Source organism: Prunus avium, chromosome 6, assembly GCF_965620075.1.
Source record: "Prunus avium chromosome 6, drPruAviu1.hap1.1, whole genome shotgun sequence".
Classification (NCBI taxonomy): Eukaryota; Viridiplantae; Streptophyta; class Magnoliopsida; order Rosales; family Rosaceae; genus Prunus; species Prunus avium.
Window position 1 is genome coordinate 38711059 of NC_142289.1, and position 27854 is coordinate 38738912.

Here is a 27854-nt window from a genome sequence, read left to right on the forward strand (position 1 = left end):
CTGGAATGAGGTAACCCGTTGTCATCCAATTCAAAACTAATAAGGTTTGTGACTCCAACCAACATGCCAATCAAAAACCCTTTAAATTCTACACAAGAATATATATTGGGTAAATCATCCACCTCCCTCCATGCCTCTTGATGTGCATAAAAAATATATGAAGATTTATTCGTGACAATGGCCAGCTTGTTGCCCCAGGCATAATGGTTCATAATAAGGTCATCATCCTTCCATTCTCGGGAAAAAGGCTTATAAAATGGGGGAGGGGTGAGAGATCTCCAAAACCCAGTAGTGGGGTTAAAAACCACAAAAATGGGATGGGAGAAATTTTCCCGACAACCAAAGTATGGTCGTCTCTCCATAACATAGATTTTACCCTCTAATGTTACTACAATTGGATAGCTCATTGGACCACCCAACCTAGGAACCTTAACATTATACGGGCAGATGGACAAACACTCGGTATCATAAACAAACAAATCTAAGTTTGTGCAATTTTTTGCGTCCGCGCGCGAAATTGGAATGCTCCAAAAATCAGGGGTACTTGTATCCATATCCAGTCTCTCACCCCCAACAAAATATAATTTGGACCCCAGGATTACAGAACTCATTCCCACAGGGGACCTATGAGCAGAGAAATCATGGACAACTTCAATATGAGGTCTCTCAGAGGTATTAGAACTAGTTTCTAGTAATTTGGTAAGGTTCAGACGGTAGAGTCTCTCCGTATAATGCAAATACAAATAGCTGATCTTCATCTGCATCTTCTTCACAAACTTTCTGCGCAGCCCGGATCACGTATCAGATTGTTATCCTATCATCCATGATTTGGTTTTCTTTTCATAATCTTCGAAAAATGGATCTCTAAATGTGATTGAAAGAAACAAATTGTTATCGAATGTGGCTAATTGTGGGCCAGATTGGGTGATACTAAGGAAAATTATTGATATACAAGGTGGTGTTCTAAATTTGTTATCAAAATGCCATACAGGATTTGAAATCTTCCTCTCCCTTGAGCACACCCCAGCTTGGTTGAGTAGGCCATTTACCATGGAAAATTGCCCACTGATTTGAAGTATTTTGCTGAGACCATGGACGAAAGCAGCTAGTGCCCACTGGGGCAGCTTCCCCCACTGAAGTTTTCAAATTTTCATATTTACTTACATTTATTGTGTGCTCAATCTAAATTAGCTAGCTTGTTTGGCTCGCAAGGCATGAGAAAATGTCCGATTCGGATCTCCCTTGCCCATTTCCTTTCCAAATCTAAGTCAGATATTTGGAGTGGAATTCAAGTACGTAGTCATGAACCAATTTTAACAACTCATTCGAAAAGAACTAAACCAAGAGTTGGTTGGTTAAATAAGACCAAAGGTAAATCAAATCCAATCCGATTCCACAAGCAGAGTAATGGAAAGAGATTAAAAGTCATAAAGAAGTTAAGTTCCTTATTTCGTTGGTAATGGTATCCCTATTCCATGTCATTTCCCCTACACATAAGGGGAACTAACCTTAAAACAAAACGAAAGCTTGACTGCATGCAGAGCTGCCAAAGTAGAATATCCATGAAATTGCCCTAAATATAAATGCGTTCAAGAGTGGCAAAGCACTGATACAATATGGCCAAACTAACTTCAGATCTCATTGCAGACTTCTGGTATTCGGATTGCTACAGTCCAATTGACCGTTCAGGTTCCCGGATCCTTTCTAAAACAAACCATGTAGTCAGCAAAATCACGCAGCAGGCACAATCACTAACAAGTAAATGTCTGCAAGCGCTTGTGCGCTTGTGCTCCTTTGTGTGTTTGGGTGTGTAAGAGGAAGAGAAAGAGTACCAGGACAGGAGGTGCTGCGCAGAGAAACACAAAACAAGAGACAACCCTTAAAAGAATCCAAGAGCACACTCCAGGGAGGTGCTAGCATATCCACTTTCTTGATTGGCAGATATATGTGTTTTAACGGTAAACTGCATGCATGCTGCAGCAAAGAATGCTGAAATAGCACTTGCACCTGACCATGTAGAGGGTAGAAAAATCTACGTACCCACATCTGCACAGATCAGTAAGAAGGGCGCACCTGACAAATTATTATATGATATGCTATGCTAGATAACCAGGATACTCTTAGGGCCTCAAGAAGAACATATTCCCAAAATGAAAACAATAATACTACTTTTGTTGGCTCATGAAGCATGAAATGCCAATGTTCTAAAATTTAATAGGTCTGGAAAGGACAAATATACAAATTGGACTATATCCGTTTTGTTTTATACCTTGTCATGAAACAACAGTTTTGATATCACAGTAGTCAAGGAAATAATCACAGTTAAATTTTGAAATCAACAGTTTGAATTAAGCAAATAATGCCTGGAAATTCAAGTAGTCAAGGAAGAATTTTTACCCAATTGTGGTCTTGTTTCGCTAAAACCACAGGATTCCCTGAGATAATGGAGGCATGTATTATATGATGCGAGCATACCCATGTCTAACCACATTTCTCTCCACTGAAGGACTTGCAACTCTCCATATTACTTGAACCTTTCCATCGGCAGCTAAAGAGTAGACATTAGGAAACATTATGTCTACCATTCAAACGTTGTTGTTGAGTTTGTAGAGTACTATCAAACTGCTTACCCTAAACCCTAAAAAAATTTCTTTTTAGTAATTAAATAATATCTTAGCCAGATTTACTTTAATTAGTAATTATGTTCTAACTATTATTTCTCCAGTGAATAATTAGTATTAAATATTTAATTAACTTCATAAATTATATTACTTAATAAATAGTATTTAGTTTTTTAAAATTTTAATTTTAATAAAATTCTTAAATACTAATTATTCACTAAATAAACAATTAAAACATAATTAATTAAAAAAGAGAAATTCAGATTATGGTATTTATAGAGTATAGCCGGTCGGCTATACTTTCAAAATATTCTATTTATAGCGTATAGCCGCTCGGCTATACTCTTTAAATAAATAAATAAATTGGGCCGCTTAGGCTCTATGCGGATCCTTTTAAATTAAATAAATAAATAGTATAGCCAAAAAAAATTATTTCTCCCTAATTTTCGTTTATCGATAACACTAGTCTTGAGCATTATCCATTACTGTTAGGTCGTTACCCGAGTCTCTATTGTCCTCTTTTGATTTTTTACTTTTCCAGAGTTATTACCCATATAAAGAATTTAGCATTTTCCAATTTAATACTCGTATTATACACGTATGTATGTATTTCTCAATAATACTTATGTGTTTTTCCTATACATTTTAAAGACTCGGTATAATGCACTTTTTTTTATATAAAAGCAAATGTATAATACATGTACGCGCGTATTTTAATATTATTTCATCTCAAAGAACAAAAAACAAAGTCCACAAAAGAATTTAAAATAATTAATTACTATTTACTAAGTAATTTACGAAATCATTAAAATATTTAAATATTCCCTAAAGAAATAATAATTAAAGTAATTTAAAAAAGGCTAAGGTATCACTTAAAAGTTGGCCAAAAAACAAAGTAAAGAAACTAATTATATATTTTTAAAATAAATAAATAAATATAAAATAAAATTCAAATGCGAAGCAACCTCTCCCTACGAAATTTCGTTGGCACAAATCTATGCCGGCAAATAAATATAAAATAAAGTTGGCTAGAGCAGATGTGCTCTCTACTCTGGACCCGAGTTTGAGTCCCCCTCTCCATAGTTTAGATTAGATTAAAAAGTAGAATATCATTTATTACAAAATGGAAAGTTTTTTTATTATTTAATTTTTATATTCCTTGTATCCAAAAAAAAGGGGCAAATTTTTGCAGTCATAAGTGTTTGGTTTTTTTAAAATTAAAAACCTTTCAGGTATGCTAGTTTGAGGACTTTGCTAAAGTTGATCATTGTTGATGCACAAAAATGGTCGAACACTGGGCCCAAAAGGTGGATACACTGCGAAACAAAGAACGAGCAATGAGACCTTGGGCACCGGTGTGGTACCGGCCGAAGGCCTTCCGATGCTTAAATTAGCATTAAGTACGAAGTGAATAGTGATCTGGACAGAGTGTTGGCTAAGTAGTCGAATGTAACAGTTACCTCATTTTAGGAACTTTTGCCCCTATTTATAGATTTTGGGAGATGTGCATATTGAGTGAGATTTCAATTTGGGACTGTGGGCATTGTCTGCGGAGGCGCCACGTCTCCTTATGAGAAATCTCTAATGAAGCGTGGTCTTTAGCCACGATGGGCAGGCCAGAGTGTCGAAGGCTCGCAACCTAGCGATGGTACTTTGTTGGACTTAAATAAATAGCCAGGTTTAATAGGCTCTCCTTGTGGGTCCTTTATTCCACGTGTTGTTCTCTTATTGGCTATTCAGATATGGTATAAACAATCATGATTATAGGTTGTTGGTTAACTTATCAGGTGTAGTTTGCAATTTTTTTTAAAATCTGTTTCCCCTATACAAAGTAAAATCTTATTCTGAAGTGGATTCCTGTTATCATGTTGACAACACGTGTACATTGTAATAATAATAATATTATTATTATTATTTGTGTGCTTTTTTGCGCCTTTGAATTTTTTTTTTTTCCTATTACTGTCAGGGCCAAGGCATAGTGCTTAATATCATTGCTTCGGTCTGATGGGAGATGGAACGTCATTTGGGCATCTAAGATCACTAGCTGAGTTCAACTTCGTAATGAATGAATTTTGTACCTTGTATAATTTCTCACATTCTTGAGGTTGCTGCTGATTCAAAGTGATGTATATTTACTCATACAACATTAGAGTATGGCAATGGAAATGATACAGGGCTCTTTAGGGAGGATCCAAGTTTTGCTCTGAACTTGATGAACAATTGTTTTCTGGGTGCAATTTGATAACATAAAGAAAAGAGAAGGAGAATTACAGAGATAGCAGAGAAAGATAGAGAAGAATTGAGAATTTCTGTGTTTTGATTTCAATCAATCTATCTTTACAACACATAGCCACCTCTTATTCACAGAGAGGCTTAACTGACTAACCACACAGCTTAGCTGTCTAACTAACACACGTGCTAACTTGTAACAAACTTACTGACTTGCTAACCATAGTTAACATACTAACCATAGTTAACATTTTCCCTACTTAGGTAACTCTCTTAACCTAAGATGAGCACAATGCTGTGAGAAGATAGGACCATGTAGACCCTTTGTAAACACATCAGCAAGTTGTTCATCTGTTGAAATATACTGAACCAGCAAATCCTTCTTCTGCACTCTCTCCCTTACAAAATGGAAATCAATGTCCAAGTGTTTAATTCTGGAATGGTATACTGGATTTGAGTTAAGAGCCAAAGCAGACATATTATCACAATATGCAACTGGAGGATCTGGCAGATACAGCTTTAAATCTTTCAAAACCTGTCGAATCCAAGCCAAATCAGCAGTAGTATGGGCTAGAGCCCTGTACTCTGCCTCTGTAGAACTTCTTGAAACAGAGCCTTGTTTCTTTGACTGCCAAGAGATAGGATTGCTGCCTAAAAATATCACAAAACCTGTTGTAGACCTGCGAGTGTTGATGTCACCTGCCCAGTCAGCATCACTATATGCAGAGAGATGCATATCACCAGCTGTGAAACTCAGGCCATATTCTAGAGTACCTTGCACATATCTGAGAATCCTTTTTACCAAATGCCAATGAAGATCAGTAGGTTGATTCATGTATTGACACACAGAATTGACAGAGTAAGCAAGGTCTGGTCTTGTAAAAGTCAAATATTGGAGAGCCCCTACAATGCTCCTAAACAATGTTGGATCAGTTAACACTTCACCAGACTCTGTTAACACCTGTGTATGTGGTTTACATGGAGTTGAGCATGATCGACAAGATTGCATTCCAGCTTTGTGAAGCAACTCTTTAGCATATTTAGACTGATTAACAAAAATATCACCATTGGAGGCATAGGAAACTTGTAAGCCGAGAAAGAATTTAAGCTTACCCAAGTCCTTCATTTCAAATACAGAACTTAACTCATCAATCACAAGCTGAACCATCTTCTCATTAGAACCCGTGAGAATAATATCATCAACGTAGAGTAAGAGAATCACAACCTCTGAGTCTGAATGTCTGACAAAAAGACTAGGATCAGACTGTGAAGCTTCAAAACCTATAGCTGGTAAGTATCCGGTGAATTTGGCATTCCAAGCCCTTGGAGCTTGCTTCAAACCATACAATGATTTCTTAAGCTTACATACAAAATCAGGATAACGTGGATCAGCAAAACCTTGTGGTTGTTTCATAAACACTTCTTCTTCCAATTCGCCATGTAAAAAGGCGTTCTTAACATCAAGTTGTCTTAACTGCCATTTATTCATTGCAGCTAGACTTAGTATTAGTCTGACAGTGGTGTGACGCACTACAGGACTGAAAGTTTCACTAAAATCCAAGCCTTGCTCTTGACTGAATCCCTGAGCTACCAACCGAGCTTTATGCCTAGCAATAGAACCATCAGAATTTCTCTTTATCTTGTAAATCCACTTACTACCAACAATGTTTTTATTTCCAGGATTAGGAACCAAAGTCCAAGTACCTTGCATATGTAAGGCATCAATCTCTTCTTGCATGGCATGTTTCCATTGTGGAGAAAACGAGGCTACCTTATAGCTTGCAGGTTCATCTAATTCAATACGAGCATTCAAACATGTATAATACCCCACATAGTCAGGAAACTGTTTCTTTTGTACTATGCCATCCCTAAGTCTAGTATGCATGGGATGAGTATTAATAGGACTGATGGGTAAAGAAACAGATGAGGAAGTACCCGAAGATGAATGCTCAAGAGAAGATAAAACTGGCAGGCTGGCAGGCTGTAATTGTTGTTCATTTAACACAGGTACAGAACCTGCAGAAGCTACTGAAATGTCATCCAACGAAGCTTGATGTTGGATGGGAGATAATGCCCCATGAGTCTGAGAAGTAGCTACTTGTGTATCAGAGGCAAGTGACAATGAATCCTGAGAATTATGAGAAGCTTGATAAGGCCTTGAAGGCAGAGAAATAATGACAGGAGCCACTGATGCAGTAGAAGGAAACTGAGAAGACTGCCCACATATACCAGAGTTAATGTCCTTAAAAGGAAAGACCGTTTCGTCATGAAGAACATGCCTTGAAATTACACATTTTGCAGTAATTTGATTGTAGCAAATAACTCCTTTGTAACCAGGTGAATATCCCAAGAACACGCACTGAGTGGTTCGCGGTTGTAACTTGTGCACATTATAATGTCTTAGATACGGATATACCGCAGTACCAAATATTCTCAAAGAAGCAAGATCAGGATGATGGCCAAATAAACGGAAATAAGGAGATTGATTATGTAAAACAGAGCTGGGCATCCGATTTATAAGATACACAGCATGGGCAATGGAATGAAACCAAAATTGACCTGGCAAGGCTGCTACAGTTAACAGGGTAATGGCTGTTTCAATAATATGCCTATTCTTCCGCTCTGCCAGTCCATTCTGCTGCGGAGTATAAGGGCAAGACACACGACGCATAATTCCCTTGGAAGCCAAAAATTCTGTAAAAACCTTGCTAAGAAACTCACCACCACCATCACTCTGAAAACACTTAATAGCAGCACATAATTGATTTTGTATCAAAGCATAAAACTGTAGAAATTTGGAGAAAGCTTCTGATTTATTGAAAAGGGGATAAACCCACAAATATCCAGTACATTCATCAAGGAAGGAAACAAAATATCTGTAACCCTCAACAGATTTGTAATGGGAAGGTCCCCATATGTCACTATGAACTGTATGAAAAGGAATTTCAGACCTACTATGTCTAACAGGAAATGGAAGCCGATGCATCTTCCCTTGAAGGCAAGCTGAACACAAATGATTCGAATTGGAAGAATCACTTGCACACTGCAAACCAGAGGCTTTAAGCATTGATTGCACCACTTCATTCGTTGGATGGCCAAGTCTGTGATGCCAAATGGAAGACTTAACGTGTTGACCAAGCAAAGCTACTTTCTTTGACAGACAATGAGAGGATACATCAGAAGAAGGAATAGGATACAATCCGTTGTTACTCCGACCTTTGAGAAGGATTGTCTTGGTGACACGATCCTGTATCACAAAACCAGAAGCATCAAAGCTGATAACACAATTATTATCTTTGCACAGCTGATGCACAGACAAGAGATTAGCAGATAACTGGGGAACATGAAATACTGATGGCATTTTAAGAGAGGTAGAAGCACAGGAAATGGCAGTAGTACCAATATGTTTAATTTTCAAACCTTCTCCATTACCAACAATCACTTGCTCTGTAGATTCACAAGGAGCAACATGATTTAAAGAGGAAATATCAGACACCATGTGATGAGACGCTCCACTATCAGCAATCCAGACTTGATCAGGCACATAGGAAGTTTGGGCAGTCATAGCAGAAAGGTTGGAAGGAGGAGCTTGACCTTGATAGACATAGTTGGATCTATGGAAACAATCCAAGGCTCCATGACCCTTCTTACCACATATTTGACATTCAATAACCGGAGATCCATGCCTAGAAGAGCTTGCCTCATGGCGAAAATAACAATTAGCAGCCGTGTGACCCCGTTTGCTGCATATCTGACATTCAGGAACAACTGCAGATTTTTGAGAAGAATTGGAACCAAATCGATTTCCTGAGAAAGATGAAGGAGAGGCTCTGCTTTGAAATTTGCCTCTACCAGAACCAGAATGATGATTAAAACCAGAAAACCCTCCATGCTGACTATTGCCAATACGACTAAACCCACCATTATTACCAAGAACAGGTCTTGAACCAGAATTGCGATCCAATGAATGCAGAACAGATTGATCATAGGACCCCATATAAGCAACTGGTAAAGAAGATGGAGTAGGCAATAAACCCATACCAGAATTAGAAGAGCCCATAGCTTTCACAGAAGCATATGACGAAGGCGACGGATTAACGAACATCGCAGAGTGAGGAACCAATCGAGCCTCTGCGGTTTGCTCTGCAGCCAGTAGTTGAGCGCGAAAATCCTTCAAAGCAATTGGAGAATCCCTTGCAATCAAAACCGTCTTGATCATGTCATATTCCTGAGGGAGGCCATTAAGAGTAGCAATCATAAAATCATCGTCAGACACCTTCACCCCAGCTTGAACTAATTGGTCACGGACCGTTTTCAGACGCAAGAGAAAGCGCTCGATCGAATCTCCACCCTTCTGGGCCGTCTGTAATTCAGTCTTCAGATGATTGATTCGTGCCCTAGAAATCGATGCATACCGATTGGAAAGACTTAACCAGGCATCACGAGCTGTCTTGGTGCCAATAACATACTCTATAGCCTCATCGGAGAGAGTGGCTATGAGCAAACTGAGTAACGCCCTATCGGTGCGAATCCATTCCTTGTAAGCAGCAGTAACTGCAGATGTAACACCCTCCTCATCAACAATAGCAAAGCGAGGAGGAGCAACATCAGTTCCGTCAAAATGCCCAAAAAGATCATAACCCTGAAGAACAGATTCCAATTGAAAACTCCACTTGAGAAAATTATCGTCTTTGAGACGAAGAGTAATCATCCCAAGCAACCCGTCAATTTTGACTGAAGAGGAAGAAGAAATCGCCATTGATAAGCAGAAAATCCCCAAAATCAAGAAAACCCTAAGCAAAGAACGAAATTAAGATTTGAAGAAAGGAAAGAACGAATGGAAGAGTTGAAGAACAAATGGAAGAATCAATGAATAGAAGAACATATCGAAGCGAGAAAAAAAAAATTTGAAGAATTGAATCAGAATTATAGCAAAGGAATTGAATAGCGGAAGCAAGAAGATCAAGAAGCGTGAGCGATGCTGGCTCTTGATACCATGATAACATAAAGAAAAGAGAAGGAGAATTACAGAGATAGCAGAGAAAGATAGAGAAGAATTGAGAATTTCTGTGTTTTGATTTCAATCAATCTATCTTTACAACACATAGCCACCTCTTATTCACAGAGAGGCTTAACTGACTAACCACACAGCTTAGCTGTCTAACTAACACACGTGCTAACTTGTAACAAACTTACTGACTTGCTAACCATAGTTAACATACTAACCATAGTTAACACAATTTAGTTTAGTTTAGAGCTAATATTCTTTTTGGTGGACATTCCTTTGCAGGTTATGGATCTTGTATATTTCCCGGAAGATTGAGCATCTCGCCCTCTTCCAAATTTTTTTTTTTTTTTTTTTTTTTTGGTCAATAAGAACTTTCATTAACAAGAGAGCAACCCAACAAATTACAACTCAAAGAGAGGAAAGCAAAGCCATGCGACAGAAACAGAAGTGCATGCACAGCAAAAATTCAATAGACCCATACAAGCTGCTACAAGAAAGAGCCCCACAGTGTGGGAGTGGTTCGACAATCCAGAAACAGAGAGTCTTGGCCATCTTGAACAGCACAAGCTATGTGGAGGCTGAAGGAGGGCAGGGAAGGCCGTCACGGTTTAAGATATGCACAAGAGAGGTGGGGGGCCTGGATACCCAGACTTCCGGACTCGACCTCGATAGTGCCAGCGACGCAAGGTGATCTGCCGCTTCATTGTTTTTTCTACTGGTCCAAACCCAATTACAGTTTGAGAAATTGGAGTTGCATTCACGGATCCTTGATAGAAGTGGATAGAGGTTCCATCTTCCACGCTTTATGTTTCCTTTCACGCTCTCGATCAGTTCTTTGGAGTCAGATTCAAAGCAAACCTCTGATAAGCCCAGCTCATATGCCCATTTGCAACCCTCAAAACCAGCAATTGCCTCAGCCATGATCGCAGAATCCGCATGGAAAGATAGGCATTTCGCTCCCCTGAACTCACCATTGGCATTTCGTGCAATAAGACCAGCTCCTGCTTTGCCAGAGGATGCCGACCAAGCAGCATCAAAGTTAACTTTAATAACATGGGCTTCCGGTGCAGTCCAAGAGGTAGGACTTGGAGGGGGTCCGTCGCAAGACCTCCTCACGATCTTTCTGCTATTCAACACGGCCAGCTCCTCCACTTGTGAAAGAATGGTTTTGATGGCCAAAAGAGGTTGTGGTTTACATAGATCAAACACAAAACGATTCCTTGTTTTCCAAATAATCCAGCATGTAACAGCAATAATGCATGATATGCGCCCTATTTCCTCCTTAGTTTGGAGCCCATCCGTGGTACATTTCAGCAACCATTGGTCAAAGGTGGTAATTCCCTGTTTGTCAATTTTATAATTAAGAGGGCCACCAAACCAAATCAATTCTACCCACGGGCAAAAGAGAAGCAAGTGTTCAATAGATTCCTCATGAGCTTGGCATATGGGGCATAATGGGGTTCGAGCAATTTTGCGTTTGTAGAACTTTTGAGAACTTGTATATAAAACTCCGAATCAGAGTAAAGACATACTATTTCATTTAATTGCTACACAGGAAATTGCTTAACTTTCTTGATGAATCGAAACCCAAATCATATATCCAAATTTAAAATAAAAGAAAATACAGCTGCAACTAATTGAATTTCACTCAAGAGAGAAAACCCAAAAGACGCATATGACTAGTTAGGTGTTATTGCTTTTACTTTCCTAACAAAAGATTGTAGGACCTGAATGTTAAAAAGTTTATAAACGGAACCTAAATGAAAGACAACTAAAACAAAACAGTCAGTTTCCTCCTCAAAATACTACCAAGTAGTTGTACGAGCCTCAGAATGGCGTTGGGTCAACCAATATCTGCTCTTCCGTCAAGATCTTGTGCAATGCCAACAAAAAACCGGGACAATACACCGTCAAGTCCGAATCTACCTCCTTGAATTTAAATTTTTGACGATCCTAAATAATAAAAACAGCCCAAAAGATTTTATGCATAAACATATGGATGCGGTTATTGTAAAAGCAAACGACAATTACATACGAACCGAGTATATAAACTTACCATATGTACTTCGAGGTTCCTGCAGAATCGCAGGAAACCCTCGGCGTTGTCTTTGTAGTATATTGGATTTTGGTTTTTGTCTTTGTAGGTGATGGCAAACTCAGCTGGAGTAAGCTTGAGACGTTTTCGTAAACTTTTCTGTGCTTTAGAACTATTGTCTGTATACCAGGTATCAGTTAGATGCTTATCATCCAATTTTGCATACAAAGCTGTCGCCTCCGGGGCAGCCATTGCCTTAAGTTTCTGGGAAGCCCTAGAACGGTAAAGCACTCGTTCCTCTGGACTCAACAAAGAGGGATGATTAACCGCATTTAAAAACACACTGCTATTCCTGGAAACAAAACAACAACAAAACTATTATAACTACATATTTTGTAAAAACACAAAGTCAACTGCAAAAGAAACAAAACATAAAGCAAAATCAGCTTAACCTAGAAGCAAAGCATATGAATTTCCTAAAAGAGAAAACTGAGCTGGGAAACCAGAAATTCAATCAAATATCCACTTTTTAAACCCAAAAACTCCAACTCAGCTTAGCTCAGAAAACAAACAAAGCAAACCTGACAGAACCCGCCCCGAATTTCTCGAAATCCGAGACGAATCCTGTGGAAATTTAGACATCACACCGATGCCGGGCCCACTAACTAAAAATTTAGTCTCTTTTCCAAATTAAGGGAAAAGAGCACGAGACTTTCTACCGAAATTTCGGCAGAGTCTCCCCTATAAATTGGACATTTCCCAAAAATTCCAACCTGCATAAAACACATTTAACAATGCCAACCGGCAGCATGCACAATATAATCTCATGCAAATCAAATAATAGGCCTTCAGCCTTCGGATAGTTCGAAGCAGAACCAACAATGTTCTCAAATCAATTAATACATAAACCATGTAATTAATAACCTCAAACAACTTTACAAACATCACAGAAAACGTTAAACCGGATTCAAATCCAACAATCACATCGCAAAATCGATCAACCCTTTTAAACACCATAATACTTCGCGGCTGCGCCTGATGAGACCCCAGGCTGCCTACGTACCCTTGGACAAGGGATCAAGCCACACGTAGTTCTCATCTCAACGGTCACAGTTCCGAAAATAAACAATCATTCACAACATAACCAACTACACATTTCGGATCCATCACAATTTCAAATTCGACAAAAACACAATGAACACATTCTCAAACTCTTCCTTTGTATCAGTTCAAATTCGTAACCATACCCTATTTAAGGCGTATGTACATTAAACACATTATCCAATTATTCCCCTTTTAACAGTTCAATCCCGCAACCATACCCTATCCAAGGCGTATGGCGCCAAACAACACTGCCCAAATCCAGGGCTTATACGTTCATACATGTGCAGGCTCACAAATCTCAAACCAGAATCAAAACCACATATACATATATGTAATATGTATAACAAGAAAAGAATAATTATATATATACATAAACACACCCACCTCTCACCATCATCATGTACCAGGGGAAAACAATCCAACAGGGGATTGTTGACTAGCTCACAATTATCAGCCCTCAAACGGACTATGTGGCTAGGGACGAGCTGTCCAACTGGGGGACTAACTCTCAGCCAGCACGTACGGACGAAGAATCAAGACCCGTACGCCTGTAAACAGTCCTACGCGCGCAGACTACCCAATTAAGGGTTCCATCATATCCAGACCACATTCACAATTTCCATGTATCAGTATCCAAGGGGAGGTACATGTGATGTTGCACATCATGTACTGGGGAGAACAATCCAACAGGGGATTGTTGACTAGCTCACAATTATCAGCCCTCAAACGGACTATGTGGCTAGGGACGAGCCGTCCAACTGGGGGACTAACTCTCAGCCAGCACGTACGGACGAAGAATCAAGACCCGTACGCCTGTAAACAGTCCTACGCGCGCAGACTACCCAATTAAGGGTTCCATCATATCCAAACCATATCCACAATTTTCCCGGCATCCCAAAATTCCAGGATCCATGACCAATAAAGCCCACACGCCCAAAACCCGGCACGTGTGAATAGTATATCCAAAACATATCCATTTCCATGTATCCCAGTGTCCATATCCACTGTTTCCAAATATCATCATCCAAGGGGGAGGTACGTATGATGGTGGAGTTCGTAATCCTTATATAAATATTATATAAATAATATTCTCATCCTTAGTTCAATTTTCCCAAAACAAAATACATATTCATAGTAGACAAATAACTCTCAAACATAAAACCCATAACCGGGGAAGTACCTAAGATAGTGTTTTCTCAAATATTATACATATAAACTCCAAGACCCTCGAACATATCAAATCCACAAATATATCACAAATACTTTACAAAATAATAATCTCGACTATTAAATATAAAGTGCATTACAATAAACCATTTAATTCATATGCATAACATTTCCATCTTAAAACCATGCCATTTATTTGAAACAATACCCATTCTTTTCCTAATAATCATAACCGAGTCCCAAGACTCACTTTCACAACTCTACGAACCGAGTATCCCATAATTATTCATTTCATAATTTCAATTATCAAATATTATCTAAGAATCCCATAGGATATTATAAACAAGCTCATACTCCCAATATAATCCAAATAACTCAAATAACAATTAACACTCGTTTACAAGGTCATCCTAATACTTTTCGAAGTATGAAACTACCTCGGAAGACTCACGGTCAACCGAGAGTCAAACTTTCTAAATTTGGTCAACCGGGCCCGCGGGCCCCACGACCTCCATATTTCGATCCAAACATCCCTAAGGGTTCCACACGGTTTAATAAACCTATCCTTCAAGTTTGGTCCGAATCCGACGGTCGGATCACTCACGATCGCACGATCAGACGATTATCGTAAAAATACAAACTTTAACTTATTGAATCGGAACATCCGGGGCTCCGATTCACGATCCGTGAAATCCTACACAATCCTAGGAATACCTAGATTAACATATATTAAATTGGAAGCGATCCAACGGTTCTAACATATCGAACCCGGAATTCACACAATATGTAAAATCCGTTCGGGGTTCAAACGTTATCCGAATTGAGTTCCGTAAATTCCTACGCGCTCGTGACAACCAGGAGATCATTTTAGGATAAAAATGTCTCTCTGCTACAGTGCCACACCACACGCGCCGACAGCACGTGGGTGTCCAAAGCGATAACCACTCGCCGGAAAAACTTAACATCTTGACTCCAAACTCCTACCTTAGCTAATACACCTAATTTGGAGTCACTTTGTTCTTGAGCTATGGCCAAAAAGTGGCCGGAAGTGGCCGGAAATTCTAACTGAAAACCGGCAGAATTTAAATTCACAAAACGGACTACAAACTCTCAAAATTTCTGGAATCCTATCCCATAGGCAGCTAGAGCACGAAAAGTAGTCCAAAAACCATACCTCACTCGTCCAATTTGGTGGAGAATTGAGGGAGAACGAGCGACCCAAAGTTTCTGAAATTTCCGGCCGTTTTTCTGCGTTTTCTGGCGGGATTCATCGGCTCCGAGGGCTGTGCTGGCCGGGGAAGAGAGAGGAGGAGGTGGCGGTTCGATTGGGACCGGTCTCGTGGCCGGTGGTCCGGTGTGGCGGCGGCGGTGGCTCTTGGAAGCCACCGGCTGTTTCAAAAAATAAAAAGGGGGGGGGGGCTGCTGTCGTGAAAACCAGCGGGAGAGAGAGAGAGGGAGAGAAATTCTGGTTTTAAAACCAGTTTTTCCAAATTACAAATTTGCCCCTCCAAGTATTTAGATCGTACTTTCCTCGTTATAACTCCGATCTGAGCCCACTACGTGTCTACGGACTCGTTTCGACGTGCTCTTCGCACCGGTACAATCGAAATTCCCAAATTCCTTCCCGAACTTAAAATGACCTTTTTGACCCTTTTTAACTTAAATAATATTTTAAATTTTCAAAAACCTTAATTAATTCAAAACATTTTATTTTACTTCTTTTTTTAGGACCGGGATGTTACAAAACCCTCACCATAATTAAGTAAAAGGTATAATGAAATAAGAAAATAATATCATTACAATATAAAACTATTCTCTATCACATCGTTAAAAAAAAAAGGCTATAACGATGACAGTGAATCTGGAAAGTTAAAAAGGCTTACACATCCACAGTAGCTATGTTCAATGAAGATATCAGATCGTTTAACTCAGTCGTTAGAGTACGATCCCCAAACTTATTTTCCCAAATATCACCCACCATCTTACAGAAATTTTTGATGCCCTTACTTTTATCCTCCACCCCACCTCGGAAAGCCAATCGAGGCTCTCCATCGACAAGATAAATGTTTTTGACCTTGATACATCCACTACAGTGTCTATAAGCTGGTTCTCTTAAAACTTTCTTCATCATTCTTAAGATAGCTCTGCATAAGAAAAAACAAATATAAATATATTTAATTTGAAAGCAAATAAACAAATAATAAATATAAATAAAATACCTCAATATCTTAGCAAACTTTGTGGACAAAAGGTCGGAATTATTTTTGGAGCGAAGGTCTATCCTATTCAAATAAGCACTGAGCGATTCATGATCGCGCTCAGTGAAAACAAGAATATCCGATTCCTTTGACCGATTGACTGATCCATATACGTGCATCAGCTGAGAAGTAGGTTTCTCATAGGCACATTCCATCCATTTTTTGACCAACCCTTCTTCCTGTTGGTCAAAGATGTGGCACAATACTTTTGTACGACGTGTGTATGTTCCCCAGTCACCTTCGCAGGGACAACGTTTACCAGATCTTCAACTTCCTCGTAGCACTCATACCGTGTTCTGTAGTACGGCATAGTTATACCTTCGAGTTTATAAGTTTTTTCTTTTTGCCAAAAGTTCGTGAGAGTTGAAGAGAAAGGATTTGTTTTGAGTGGGAGAAAGCAGTATATTTTACGTGTTTCCTTCTTCTTTTTTGTTTTGTTTCAGTTCACATATATATATTTCCTTTTTTGTTTTTTTGCTTGTTTCCTTTTTCTTTTCTTTTTTCGGTTGTTGTTACAAAAAAAAAACAGACTACTAAGAACAGCGTAGGCAGAAACTACAAAATCAGTGAAGAATTACTTTTAGAGGAGAAGGAAAGAATCAAAACAGATCACCCTTCTTATGTTGTTGTGGTAGTTGGGCTGTAGAATACTCTTACTCATATAATCCAAGTTACTCACTCATCAATGTAGACCGCACCAGGAAAAATCAGCCAATAACAACTAGATTTAATAATAAGGTGGAGGATGGACCGCAATCATATAAATCCAAACTGAGATGTAAATATAAATTATCTACATGTGCTCTCAAATTCACAATCTCTACAACTACAAACCTATTTCAAATCCAACATCACATTTTCAAGTTTTTTTTTTTTTGGGGGGATTGAGAAGTGAAGTTATTAAGAGCGGTGTTTTATAGAGTGTGGCGATTTAAAGAGCTCACAATATTCATGCATTCAATCTAACATAATTAACCCAGCTGACTTTTCTAGACTCAAAACACCCACCTAATTTTCAAAAATAATTCTCAACAGCATAATGCCTGTGTTGGTAATTTTTGTTTCTAGGTTTTCTAGTATGCTTGCCCCATCCCATTGATTTCCTTTTTTTTTTCTTTCCTATTGCTATCAGGGCCAAGGCATAGTGCTTAATATCATATTGCTTCAGTCTGATGGAGAGATGGAATATCATTTGAGCACAGTCTAAGATCACTAGTTGAGTTCAACTCCTTAATGGATGAATTTATTAACCTTCATGAGGTTGCTGCCGATTCAATGTGATGTATATTTACTCATACAACATTAGAGTATGGCAATGGAAATGATACACAGCTCTTTAGGGAGGATCCAAGTTTTGCTCTTGTGAGCACTTTATGACAAGTTGAGAGTTGCTGCCCTAATATTTGAATCTGCCTTCTTTTGTCCACCTCCCTTCCGCAATGCAGTTATTATGATGAGGAGTTGAGCGTTGTTGCCCTAATATTTGAATTTACCCCAAAAAAAAAAAAAAAACAAAAATTCCTTGGATTGGATCTCCAATGGCTTGCTACTAACATTGTTGAAATGGACACCAGGGGAGGCATTGGGCACAAGCAAGCAGGGCGGCCGCCAAGGGCCCCCAATTTGTATAATACCCTATACATACCTATATTATTTTAAAATATTATATAATATAAATATTATGTCAGGCCCAAACCAATTATTGTAAATAAATTTTAAAAAAACTTACCTAATCATTCAATTCAAAATTAAAAAGAGGAAACTCAATAAAGGCTCATTCATTGTAAAAAAGAAAAAAGAAAAAAGAAAAACTTGCTCAATTATTCAATTCAAAATTAAAAAGAGGAAACTCAATAAAGACCGAATTATTTTTTGAACTTATAGCTTAAATCAATTAACCTAGTTGAATCAATTAGGAAATTGAAAAAGACATGGTAGAAAAACTTGATTATGTAAAATGAATTGATACTTTTGAATCGAAAAATGCAAGACAAGTGATAATTTTTTTAGAAGGGAAATTCCATTAATATTCCAAGAATAGTAAAACCACATGGGAGGAAACGCTGGGGAGGAAAAAGATTGCCACACATGCATTAGACTACAAGAGAGTTAAGAATCAAAGACCAAAACGAAATAACATAGAGCACAACTACAAGCTCAGCGAAGAACACCCACCACAATATAAAATTGTCAAAGAAAGACTTCTATGCTGACCAAACAAATGTCACCAAATAATGGTGATTGTAAGTTGTCACCAAATTTTGTAAATGGAAACAATTATCGTAATTTTTACCAACACCTCTTTTCTCGTTGTGTGACCAGTTGCTTGAAAATCAGTCTCACCCAACGGTTAGGGACCTCTCATTCTACAGAAGGATTCGATTTTCAGTTTGAAGCTGCCTTTTTTATCTTTCGATAATAATGATGATGGGTAGGGTGAGTTTGAAGCTTCTTTACTTGTCTTCTTGTGGTGACATTAGACCAATTATTTATGGTTTCTATTCTAGCATGTTTGTTGGACATGGCGCAATTAGCCAACTAGTGAGGAAGTAAATACTTGTTGTTTCCCCTGTTTCAAACTTCAAATGTGCACGGTCCTGTATATCAATTTTGAATTACAGTCAAATATATGAAACTTTGCGGTTTTAACAGATGAATGATTCTGGTTAGATATCCGAGTACATAGAGACTGCCGGTAGAGGAGCCAAGCAATGACGGATGTTCGAAAGCAAATATTTCGGATCCGAGGGAGCTTTATCTAAATGTATCATTAGCCTCTTTACATTGATTGGAATATCTTATTTGGTTATACAACTGAACATAGCACTTGACGTGAAGTTGATCTAAGGCAGAAGGGCATATATGGTATCAAAGGCAATACTTATTTTTCACCCTTGTGTGCAAGCCACGTGAAAATACTCTATGATCAACGCCTTCCTGAAGCCACAGATTCAGTAGAGAAGAGGTACTTCACTCGTGAAAGAACCGAATCATGCGCAGGGTCATAAGGATGATCCTTGGAAGGGATTTCCAAAATAGCTGGAACTGGCTTGTTGTAGCTATCAACTAGAAACCTTATCATATTTGCAACCTGGTAAGGAAACAGGAGAAAAAAGGTCAATTCCTTCCTAAAAGAAAAAGAATCTTCAAAATCTTCAACCAACAACCAATTTGGAAAGAATGAATACATTGCAATACATACAAACCAAGATTGCTATAAATTACAGTATGTGTAGCAACCACTTGGGAACTAAGCATGTCACCTTACAAACCAGAAAAACCATCACCATAACAGTTGAACAACTTCAAAGTATGAGAAAGAACTTACATATTGGCTTATCAAGACAATTGCAATGTCCTCCTTTGTGGTAAACTCTTTGAATGCATCTTCAATTGCTTTCACTGTTGTTTCTGCGCAAAAAACCAGAAGCACATGCTATTAGATACGAAAACAAGCACCAGCAACTGAACTTTGCTTTAACTATTAACACGGATTCATAGCTAAATTTTTCACATCGAAAAATCAGAGAAGAAAAGAAAAGTACAATTTTCATTTAATGTATCAGGTTGTAGGCTAATTTCAAGCGCTGCAATACACGTTAAGAAGAGAGAAAAGGAATACCAAAGCATTCACAGCAGACCAAATTTAAACAGACAAAAATGTAATATTATATTTCTGTTTTTTTTTTTTCTTGAAAAAGAAGAAGGAAAGCATTCACCGTCAATGAATTCGCAATAATAAGCAATTTCGTAACAGAAAGATATCATTTTGTACATAGAATTCATTCCCTAGAAGTTTGCAATTTCCTTCCCCTTACAGACAGATTACTAATCATATACCAGAATTGGCATTTTAATCCATCCAATTACCTATCTGCATACACATACAAACATACAGAAACAGATTCCCAGTATGGACGAAGTTCCAACTTTTGAAGCATGAATAAAGCTCATAACCTACTTGAATCAACAATAAGATAATTTGTCTTTCTCCGCAAGTCAACGTTGCCCACTCCAGCCAGCAAAAATCCAGTTACAGTGTCCTACATGAATGAAAGGATCACCTCATCAGAACAGAAAGACAAATCAAGAATGCAAGAAGTGATTTCAATCAAAAGATTACAGAACAAACATTATCCATACCTCATCAGCAATCATGGCAATAAGTGCTGAGCTCTTAGTGGGGATATGAGCTCTGCCAGCCATTTTAAGTTGATATGCACTAAACGAAGGAGGAACAAAAACGCTATCAGGATTCAGGACAAATGCCATACAATCAAAATCTTCTCACACATGAATTTCTAATATACTTGGTTAATATGCCTACTTAAAAATTTTATTTTTTCCAATCACCAATATTGAATTTTTCCAATTTTAGGGTTCAATTCAATAAAACCTAAACTGGGTCAGCACAAAATATATATATATATATATATATATATATATATATATAGAAATTCTCTTATGCGGACATCCGGACGTTATTATCGTGCGGACGCAGTGTATTTTGTACTACCCCTCTCTGTTTTCCTACCTGTTTACAATAGGATCCGCACGATAATAACGTGCGGACATCCGGATAAGAGATATATATATATATCTATTAACTAAGATCAAATCTTGCACTGAAATAACGATCAGAAACATGTAAAGCATCAAACAAACAGAAGATGAAAACAAGTACCTTTAAAAATTGATGAAAGGCAACTCCGAACGCAGAGTTTCTCACCGTTTCTGGCTTCAGATCAGATCTGCACAAAGAGGGGAAGAGAGACAGAGTCACAGAGGGACCCGAATGAAAACAAAGAAAAGAACCCCCGGATCCGGGGCGGGTTGGTTATTGACTGGAGATTGCCCAGAAAGCCCAGAATTAAAGGGCCACAACCAATTGCTATACATAAGTATAGGCCCATATTTCAATAATCATATTTTGTATTTTTCTCTCTGACCTCATGAAGTGTTGGCATATTAAGTTAATCGAGGAGGAGGAGGAGGAGGAGGAGTTGTTTTCTTTAAAAATGTACTTGACATTTGGGCTGCAATGGGATTGATTTTATGCCGCTCACATCAGGCCTACGCAATAATTTCTGGTGCATGGGAAATTTGGGCTCTTTGAGAAACCAGTTTGGGCTGAACTGAACGTGCGGCCTCCGATTGAATGCTAAGATAAGACATGTTGTGCAATGGTAATTAGATCTGCAACTTCAAAATTCTATCAATGCATGCTAAACACACCCAAATTATAAGGCATGAGGCATGAGCAGGGATTGCAAAGCCAGCTAATCTACTGAGCAGTTTGCCGGAAAATCATACAGCTTGTCTTGAAGACTTTAGAAACATTGTTATAATAATTTTCATGTGGTCCATGCCTCTAGCTAGCCTAGCAACTTTTCTATTTGAAAAAAAAAAAACTTGTAATTTTCTTTTGCATATGCCAGATCTGATTTTCCGTTGTACCACATTGCATAATTATTATGGTACTGTAATGTAATGAGGAGTCTTCTTAAATCTGAAACCTCGGATTCCTTTGCACTTTAGCATCAGCAGCAGTAATGGTCATTAATTCATCATTTCATTTCTTCAAACCCAGTCTACTTTTTCTTCCAACCCAGTCTTAGACTCTTAATTAATTAAAAAAAGACATCCTGTAATTCATCATCAGTAATGAGATAGCTAGCATAGCAGCATTAATTACCTTTTTAATTAAGATTAAGATTCATTTTCTTTTCTCCGCCTCTCTTTTGGGTTTTGAATTATGATCACAATAAAATAATCACATGAGAGTCAGAGAGTGGCAGTGGCACCAACCAACCATTTAGGTTAAGCTCGTGATAGGTAGATGTTGTTCCGGCCATCCATGCAGGCTAGGCTCAAGTGGTGCTGTCTATAATTGTTGAAACTTGAGATCACTTCATTTTATCCACCACCACCAGTGGGAATGGGAATGGGAATGGTTGGTGCTACTCCTTATAATTATTCATGCCAGCTTGCTTGCTCTCTCAATGCTCTCTCAATGCTCTCTCAGCTCAGTAGGTAAGATCGATCGATCTACAATGCGTGCGTTGACCACATCTTCGGTGACCTAGCTTATATTAATTTCCTTAACCTCCTCCTCATGCTAATGCTATGCATGCAATCTGATTTCCTAAAACTGTTTCTTTATTTCCTGTTGGAAAGACAAGACTGAATTATATCAACAAAGTAACGGAGTTGTGCATAATTAAACATAATTAGTTAGGCATGGATCGTGATACCATGTGCCAAACTATATGATTAATGCAGGCAAGCACACACAACTATGAAATAATAGAGTACCTTAGCTAGGCTATGCATTTTGTCATCCGCGCTTTTCTTTTTCCTCCCTTAATTATCATGGATTTATATGTATATAATAATGTAATTATAGAGTTATTAGCATTTCTATATAATTATTAGTTGAGGATCAACAACTAAACATGTTGTTTTTGTTTAGCTGTAGGTGTTCTCGCATAATGCACGCATGCTCTCCTTTTGCTCCTTTGCTGATGTATAGTTAATTATAGGCAAAGCGTACGTATTGATGTTCTTAGTTAGTACAATGGATACATCATAAGTCATAACAACATAATTACGTGTATTTATAATTAGTTCAACCACTTGCTTTGGTGTGTCTCCTTGCCACCATGTATATTGTGTACCCTAACGCATATATATACAAGCATATGAAATTAATGATAACTAGGTTGGGATTGCTCTCTAACGCATGCATATCCATTCAATTTTTATCCTTTTGTTATAAGTGATAATCCAAATTATTATGAATTAATATAATCAAGGGGAAATTCAGACTTCAGTGCAACGAGGCAGACATCGGACTCACTACTTTAGCTAACTTGCCCAACTCACGTCTACAAAATTTATATCATTTTCCCCAATATATATATATATATATATATAATACAAATTACATGAGATTTGTATATGTATATGTAGTTTCTAGCTAGCTTAATTGGTTGACTTCTTACACATTATTTTAACGATAGAAAAGTCAATCTTAATTAAGCTGAATAATAATAATCAACCTGGGTGGCTTTTAATATGAGTACCTTCATTCAATGTCAAACAACCACCACAACTTGTTTGAGGGGGCGAGCTATAAATTATCGTCATCAAGTGGGGGGATAACAAACAAATGCATTTATATATACATAGCTAGTGGTGTGTGACAAGGTAGCTATTTAATTCTGACCAATTTATTATTTAAAGGGGCAAAGGGGTGTGATAAGATGGAACCATATTAGGGGACGCATTCCGGGGTTGACAAAATCGCATTGGACTAAACTTTCATTTTAAACCATTCTGCATGGCATGCAATGCAAAATATATATATACTTTTAGCATAAGTCCTTAACTTAATTGTCAAGTAAAGCAGAGGTTGAATTTGGAGAATTCTTGGGGGTAAAATATATGTCAATTTCTGTATAATTAATTTGGTAGAAAAAGAGTTGGGTTAGGTTGACATTGTCAATTTGTCACGTATACATGTGTTTGAAAATTTTCAAGGAAACCCTTCTTACTTACTCGTTTAACTTGGATTATGTTTCAAAGAAATTGACCCCATCTGTTATTCCTTGCTTGACAAACTCTTCGATGGGTCCGTGCAGTGCAGGGCTTCTTTAAACTTGCTTGACACGTTCTGGTTCATGGATTGGAAAACGGAACGGAACGGATCAAATTCAAATGCAATATATAATTACTAGATAGAATTTAGAAAGAGATGGAGACATTAACATTGAAAATGATGGTTTTGGTAAAACCCTAATTGAAATTTAAGTACAAGACCCAATGGGTCGCATTGAAAGAAAATGATGGATCAATACGTCAACGCTCATGACGACTACTACGTGCAGATGAGATTAATCTAGATGGATAAGACCCATTTTATTAGTTCTATGGATGGCCATGGCCCTGGCCCCACTCTAAATCAATCAAGTGGTCCAAGTTAATTAGAAGCTAGCTACTTTGGTTCAATCATCGTCCATTTTATTATTGATCTTTTCTCTTTCTTAGCTAAATATGATGATGCATGGGCTGAAAATATTTTCTTGGTAGGCCATGGCCACTGGCCAGTAATCGATCAGTATCTATCTGTCTTTCTGATTAAAATTAGGTCAAAGTTGCCTCTGCATTTTGGGACCGGTTGGACCGGCAGAATCACCTTCCTCAAGAAAAATGAAGAAAAAAGAAGCAAACTAATTTCAAAAGGGCAAAAGCCAAGTCATCGAATCCAGCAAACGTCAACATAATGTAGCTACCTAGAATAATATCACTTTTTTATTATTATTATTTTTGTGTGTAGAAATAGAAAAGCAGAGTAATTTACAAGTTGAGCTGACTTTTACTTGGTCCACTACTTTACTTTAAAGTACGTACGTAAGATAACGATATATATATGCCTTCAATGCTGCATATACTAGATAATAAGTCGGTGCTGACAAATTGAACTTAGAAACGCGTTTTCTACATTTTGTGTTTTTGGAGGGTTTGGGGACTTTTTCCAAAGTATGAGAGAGATAGAGTTGATGTTTCACTGCCAAAATTAAAAAAACATGAATGATATGAATGATGTGAATGATATAGCAAAACAAAACAAAGCATATCTAGCTCTAGCAGCTGTCATTATTTAATACACCAGCTTGCTTCTACCCTCGACGGTTACTTACCATCTATAATATTATTGCTCTGTCTCTGTGGATAGCAAGCAACAACTACCAAAACCATTTTTATCACATTTTTTTAAATACCATTTTCACTACAATATCTAACTTGAAATCTTAACTATGATTAATCGGTGATTACATGCATTCAAAATTCATTTCGTACAACTTTATAACCAACGAGTCATAAGGGTTTTTTTGTTTAGTGATAAACAACTCCAACAACTCCAAAACAAACATTTGAATAAGCATAAGCTAATAAGAAATTAACTTTCACTAAACCTTGTAATTAGAAATTAAGGACGTGGGATGTGTAGCCAATTAATGACATGATTGGATTTCGAACAACAACAAATTAGTAACAAATAAATAAATGAAATATAATTCCCCTAAAAAGAAAAAAGAAATATTTAGAGTACTGGCGCGGCGACTGTCGTGAGATTCGTTGTCTGGGTGTTAGGTATGTTTGTACCGCTCATACCAGGCAGCACAACGTGGGGTGACTGACCATCTGACACGTGTACTTAATGCACCGATAGATAGTCGGCGAGTCCACAGCTCGTACGGTGCAAAGTACCTCTCGCCTTGCATGGAGATCCCCAACCCCAAATGATGACAGTTGGACGTGACCATGTTATGTCTAATTCATTTGGACTTATTTTTCTGCTTCCAAAACCAAAACTAAACTAAAAACAAGTGCAGTCCTTAAGGACCAGGTTTTGTTAAGTGGCCTCTCTTTCTGACGAACACGTTGCCAATTGATACGCCAATTTTACAGGTCACTACGCCAAAATTAATGTTATTTTAACACCTCCATATCCAATAGGAAAATGATGAAAATCCAGATCTGGTTGCCTTTAGATCACACTCAGATTTCATATCTTTGTGAATATATTGTCAATTGTTGTTGCAATATTTGACTCATATTACCCTTTATTAGATTAGTTTATGCTAATTTTCTCAACAATAAAGTTTCACTCATTCTCCCTTTCATGAGAAATCTTATGTGTATTGTAATAGAGAGAAAAAAAAAAACCTCATGTCTATTCATTTCTGAGCGAGAAAAATCTTGTATGTATTGTAACCGAGAAAAAGAAAACACTTATGTATATTCATTCGTGAGCGAGAATCCTATAAATTCATCCTTAAAAAGAGGCAATGTATAAAAAATTAAGTCATTCATACATAGATAAAGAGACCTCCTACTACAAATTAAAGTGGTTGGGACTTGGATGAAGCCAACGTTTACTAGGGTTCCTCTTCCCGTACGGAAATATAATATTGATATTGAATGCATGGAGAAGCTGCGTGTATAATGTATTGTATATATAATATAATATGTAATACCCAGTAAGGCTAGCTGTCATGTCAACTTACCCAAAATCTAGAGATATATATTTTGCTGGTGATAGTACTGGTATTTGGATATATATACATAAATTAAGTTGCTTTTGCTGTACACCACTTTCCGACATATGCATGCATATACAGCAATGTCTATGTCCCACAAGTGGGATGTGTAGTCAACTTGTGGGACATAGACATTGCTAGCTTAGCTACAACTTGCGCATGCATGGAAGTTTCAAATACTCTGACCTTTCACTTTCGAATTCCCTACATATTATTCAATATAATTAGAAGCACAATAATCCAAATTTATAACTCACATCCAAAACAATCCACGTGTGCAAACACATCATCAATGTAATTAGCTACTCTCGCAAATTATGCGTATGATAAAAAGCTTGGGCGTTAAGTAACTTGGATTGGAGGTTGTTAGGAAAATTCTGTAATGACATCAGTGCTGGCGACTGTGTTCAAGTCAATCGCACTTTTTGTAAACTAACTATGATTTCAAGTGAAAGTGACTACTTGACAATATACTAATAAGTACACATCATAGATTAGTTTCCATCAAAATTATAGCAGAAGCGTGCAAGTAATTAAAATTGCAGATTAACTTAACCAATTGTTTATTTAACCTCGAAAACATCAATATGATGTGACCTACAAGACCTTTATAAAAATATTTACTACTTAAAACACAATTATGTCGGAGGACTGTCTTACGCGTAAATATACCAACACTTGTTCAAATTATGATGAAGTCAAAAGGAAAATGCTATCAAATACCACCACTACTGTTGTCGCAATCTCTTCCAAAGTACCTATTATTACTTTAAGAAATTGACAATATCGAAAATATCAAATATGAACTTATTTACTATTTTGATAGAATGGACAATATTAACAGTATCGACAACATATTTAGGTCATATAGATATTGTGGGAACAAATGTCTCGGTTTCATTCATAAGCCACAAGTGGACAAAAAGGATATCTTTTAGGTCAGTTAATTGAGTCCATTTATTTGACAAATTAATTGACACTAAAAATAAGGATATTATCTTTATTTAAAAATAAGATATCATCCTAATTTGGAGATATCATCGTGAATTAGTGATTTGATCCAATCTCTACAATTTGGGGAAAGAATATATTAGAGATTATTCTTTGAAAAACCCTAAATGCCTAGAGCCCTATAAATACATGGCTACATTCAATACACAAGGTAATTCAAAACTCAATTCCAAAACCCTACAAAAATTCTAGTTTGATTTTACAAGAATTGAGGAAAGAGAGAGAAGGAGTTCTAGAGACGAAGAATCTTCAAGCAAATATTATCCCGTGATAATATTTGAACAAACAAATGTAATGGGGATATTTGTTACCATT

At 37.5% G+C, this 27854-nt stretch overlaps 2 protein-coding genes across 3 annotated transcripts; both read right to left on the reverse strand.

Moving 5' to 3' along the window:
• Window positions 1-11483: 11483 nt before the first annotated feature.
• Window positions 11484-16774, reverse strand: LOC148294170 (uncharacterized). Of its 2 annotated transcripts, XM_088255415.1 has the most exons (4): window positions 16384-16774; window positions 16048-16308; window positions 11915-12245; window positions 11484-11811 (listed from the first exon to the last, which is right to left on the reverse strand). In XM_088255415.1, exons 1-4 carry the CDS (start codon window positions 16575-16577, stop codon window positions 11686-11688), a joined length of 912 nt encoding a protein of 303 aa, XP_088111541.1. In that variant the 5' UTR covers window positions 16578-16774; the 3' UTR covers window positions 11484-11685. The 2 variants fall into 2 exon arrangements, 1 of the variants encoding a protein (XP_088111541.1); XR_015836703.1 differs by lacking the exons at window positions 16048-16308; window positions 16384-16774 and adding an exon at window positions 15339-15894.
• A 2276-nt stretch (window positions 16775-19050) lies between these two features.
• On the reverse strand, window positions 19051-21265 carry LOC110758986 (V-type proton ATPase subunit F-like). Its single transcript, XM_021960973.2, has 5 exons — window positions 21107-21265; window positions 20566-20644; window positions 20384-20465; window positions 19751-19833; window positions 19051-19513 (listed from the first exon to the last, which is right to left on the reverse strand). Exons 2-5 carry the CDS (start codon window positions 20626-20628, stop codon window positions 19349-19351), a joined length of 393 nt encoding a protein of 130 aa, XP_021816665.1. The 5' UTR covers window positions 20629-20644; window positions 21107-21265; the 3' UTR covers window positions 19051-19348.
• Window positions 21266-27854: the final 6589 nt, after the last annotated feature.